Source organism: Gavialis gangeticus, unplaced genomic scaffold (assembly GCF_001723915.1).
Source record: "Gavialis gangeticus isolate Ggan-Ray unplaced genomic scaffold, GavGan_comp1, whole genome shotgun sequence".
NCBI classification, from domain to species: domain Eukaryota; kingdom Metazoa; phylum Chordata; order Crocodylia; family Gavialidae; genus Gavialis; species Gavialis gangeticus.
The window spans coordinates 33057533-33060536 of NW_017729001.1; the positions used below are offsets into that span (position 1 = coordinate 33057533).

Consider the following 3004-nt stretch of genomic DNA (forward strand, 5'->3'; position numbering starts at 1 on the left):
GGGCTGGGCCGGGCCCGCCAACATGGCGGACCTGGAGGCCGTGCTGGCCGATGTCAGCTACCTCATGGCCATGGAGAAGAGCAAGAGCACCCCGGCCGCCCGCGCCAGCAAGAAGATCAGCCTGCCCGAGCCCAGGTACCTACCGCCCCCCCCGGGACCCCTCCCCCTGGATCTGCAGCCCCCCACGGGCTGGTCCCTCCGTGTCGGCGCCCCCCATCTCCCCGACCGTCCACCCTGCATCGCCCACCTGCCCTGCTTTGAAACGCGCATCGCCCGCCTGCCCCCACCCCGTGGTCCACCCTGTGTTGACATGGGCATTGCTTGCCCCCTAGCCCGTGTCTGCCCCTGCGTTGAAACGGGCATCGCCTGCTTGCCCCCCACCCCATGGTCGACACAGGCATCGCTGGCCGTCCAACAGTGGTCCGTTCTGCATTGAAATGGTCTTCACCCGCTTGCCCCTCGGCCCGTGTCTGCCCCTGCGTTGAAACGGGCATCGCCCTCCTGCCCCCAGCCCATGGTCGACCCTGTATTGCAGTGGGCATTGCTTGCCCCCCAGCCCGTGTCTGCCCCTGTGTTCGCCTGCCTGCCCCGCAGCCCACCCGCTTGCAGGCAGGTGTGCGGGCTGACGGACTGCGGTGCCCGGCGACCGCGAGCATCGAGGGCCCCCCTGGCTCGCCCTCCCACCGGTCGTGCGGTTAACGTATTTCAAAGGCCAGTGCCGTTGTGGCTCGCGCAGATTGCCGAATTACCTTTCTGCGGTGGCAGCGATGATGAGACAAGAGACTGCTTCATCCCCAGACAGTCTGAGCAGGACCGGGTGCACCGCTCGCATGCCGATTGTGTGACGTGTGGAAGAGGGGTGTCTGGAGGAGCAAAAGGGCTCGGACGGTAGATGAGTCCGTTGATGGTGAAACACAATGGAGACCTAAACAAACCAGGAGCGTAGATCTGTCTTTTAAGGTGCCAAGGGCTTATACTAGCATGCAGTCCTGCTCTGTTGTAATTATATTACACTCGTGAAACTGCTTCGATGCATTTATTTAAAGCAATTTTGGGGGAACATATGTTGGTAAATGAAGGTGAAAATGAAGAAACTTTATCTTCCAGGAGAATTCTCCAGGCATTTATGTGACCTCACTATTGAAGTCACTGGCTGAAAAAGTAGTAAGTCTAGGTACAAACTAACCTATTGATTCTCAAAGTGCTGTCATCGGCAGGGCTGATTTCAGGGGGTTTGCAGAAATTTGGCAACCTAGTGGGGTGTTGGGAGGGGAGAGGGGTTTGTGAACAGAGGCTTTCTTCCAAGCAGCCTGTAGAGTGAGCATTTGCACAGCCACTGAACTTGCACACAGGCCCCGATCCTGCGTTTAAGTCCTGCTGGCCTCGGGGTGAGCGGATGTTGCACTCAGGGATCCACTTGCAGGGTTGAGGTCGTAGCTCCTTTCGGACATTGTGTTTAACAGTAAAACTAGATTTTCCTCTGAAGCCTGAATCCAGAATCCTGCATGCACTGTGTAAATCTACCAGCTTCTCTTGCTTTTTTAGCTCTTCTCATCTTCGTCACCATAAACAGCAGATCTTTCCCACTTCGCTCTGTGTGTGATGCCAGAAGCAGGATTTAGCAGGCAGTTTTGCACGTCTTGCAAAACAGAATATTTGCACTCTACCTGCTATAGCGCTCTTACGGCACATCCCTATTGCCCTACATGGATTTATGATGTATGCCATGAATAAAAGATGGCCCAACCTCTTCTTTCACGTATTTGCACAGTTCTCTACGCCGAGGCAGGGAAAAACTGAGTGGCAGAAAGATTGCAAATATGAAACTGATGTGATCCTGGCAAGATTGTAGAAGGCTTGCCAATCATTTTTAGTGTCCAGTTTGTGTTTGCTTGCTGGAGAGATTTCAGTGCGTATTCTTCTCTTGGTTTGTGTAAACACTATTAATAATTCAAACTATTTGTGTACATTTTGGATAAAATTTATGTTGTAACATTAAGCAAACTCCTGGAGGTCTTATCTGAGCTGTTTGTAGTATTACATTCCTGTATGCTACAGTTAAATATATCATTTTGTTTAGGTCAGCAGCATGTTTGGTGTGCTTTGTGTATACAAAGAGACATAAATCACACCTGGTGATGCTAGGAGCTTGGAATGCCGGTACCGCGGAGGAGGGACCAAATTGGGAAGCTTCATTTTAAGGATGTTTCTGTCATTGCGTTGCGGTACGGCTTGCAGGCTTCGGTCTGGATCAGGGCTCCGGTGTTGAAAATGGCAGTCCAGATCCTGCGACACGATCCCCGCCCTGAAGAGCGGGCAGTCTAATACTCCGGTCCTGCAAGACTTGAGCACAAATATCTTTATGCCTGTGCGCGGTTCCATTGACTTCAGGGAGGCTGCCCCTCTTCGTAAATCTTTGCTGCATGCGGGCTTCAATTGAAGCCAAAGCACAATGGGCAGTTTGACGAGCAGTAGCAGGGAATCGGGGAGGGATCAAAAGGGTAACAATAATGAAATTGTGAGGCTGGATAGATAGAGGTGAGTAACTTGGTTGTAAATTTTGTTACATGATTTAAAGAAAATAAAGTCAGCAAGACTCAGTTGAGCTCCCTCGGTTTGAAGGAAGCGAGGGACCTTAAGAGAAGAGGGAGACTGATGTCATGGAAAAAAGTAGAATGGGGCTGGGGACATTTAAGATGGCTTAGCTGGTGTGAAGAATATGAGAGAAAGCACTGAGATAAAGGAAAAGAGAGACTTGCACAGGGGTAGCACCACAAACTGCTGTAGGTGATGGGATCTGAGTAAACATCAACACTTTTTACTGAAAGCAAGGATTTCCTCATTCAGTAGAAAGCGTTGACAGTTTTTCTGGTGTCAGATGTCTTCATAGTGGTAGGTCTGTGCGAAGTTTTTGTCCCTGATTCAATTCAGCAGAGATTTGGCCCGATTCAGTGGCTGAATCTCTGAATTTGAATTGAATCAGAGGACCTTTTAATCTTTCCAA

At 51.0% G+C, this 3004-nt stretch overlaps 1 protein-coding gene across 1 annotated transcript in view; it reads left to right on the forward strand.

Annotated features, from left to right (window-relative positions):
• Positions 1 to 6: 6 nt before the first annotated feature.
• Positions 7 to 3004, forward strand: part of GRK3 (G protein-coupled receptor kinase 3) — a 152854-nt gene continuing 149856 nt past the window's right edge. The window contains 1 exon segment of the mRNA XM_019506662.1: positions 7 to 135. Within this exon segment, the coding sequence (XP_019362207.1) occupies positions 23 to 135 (113 nt within the window). The 5' untranslated portion in view covers positions 7 to 22.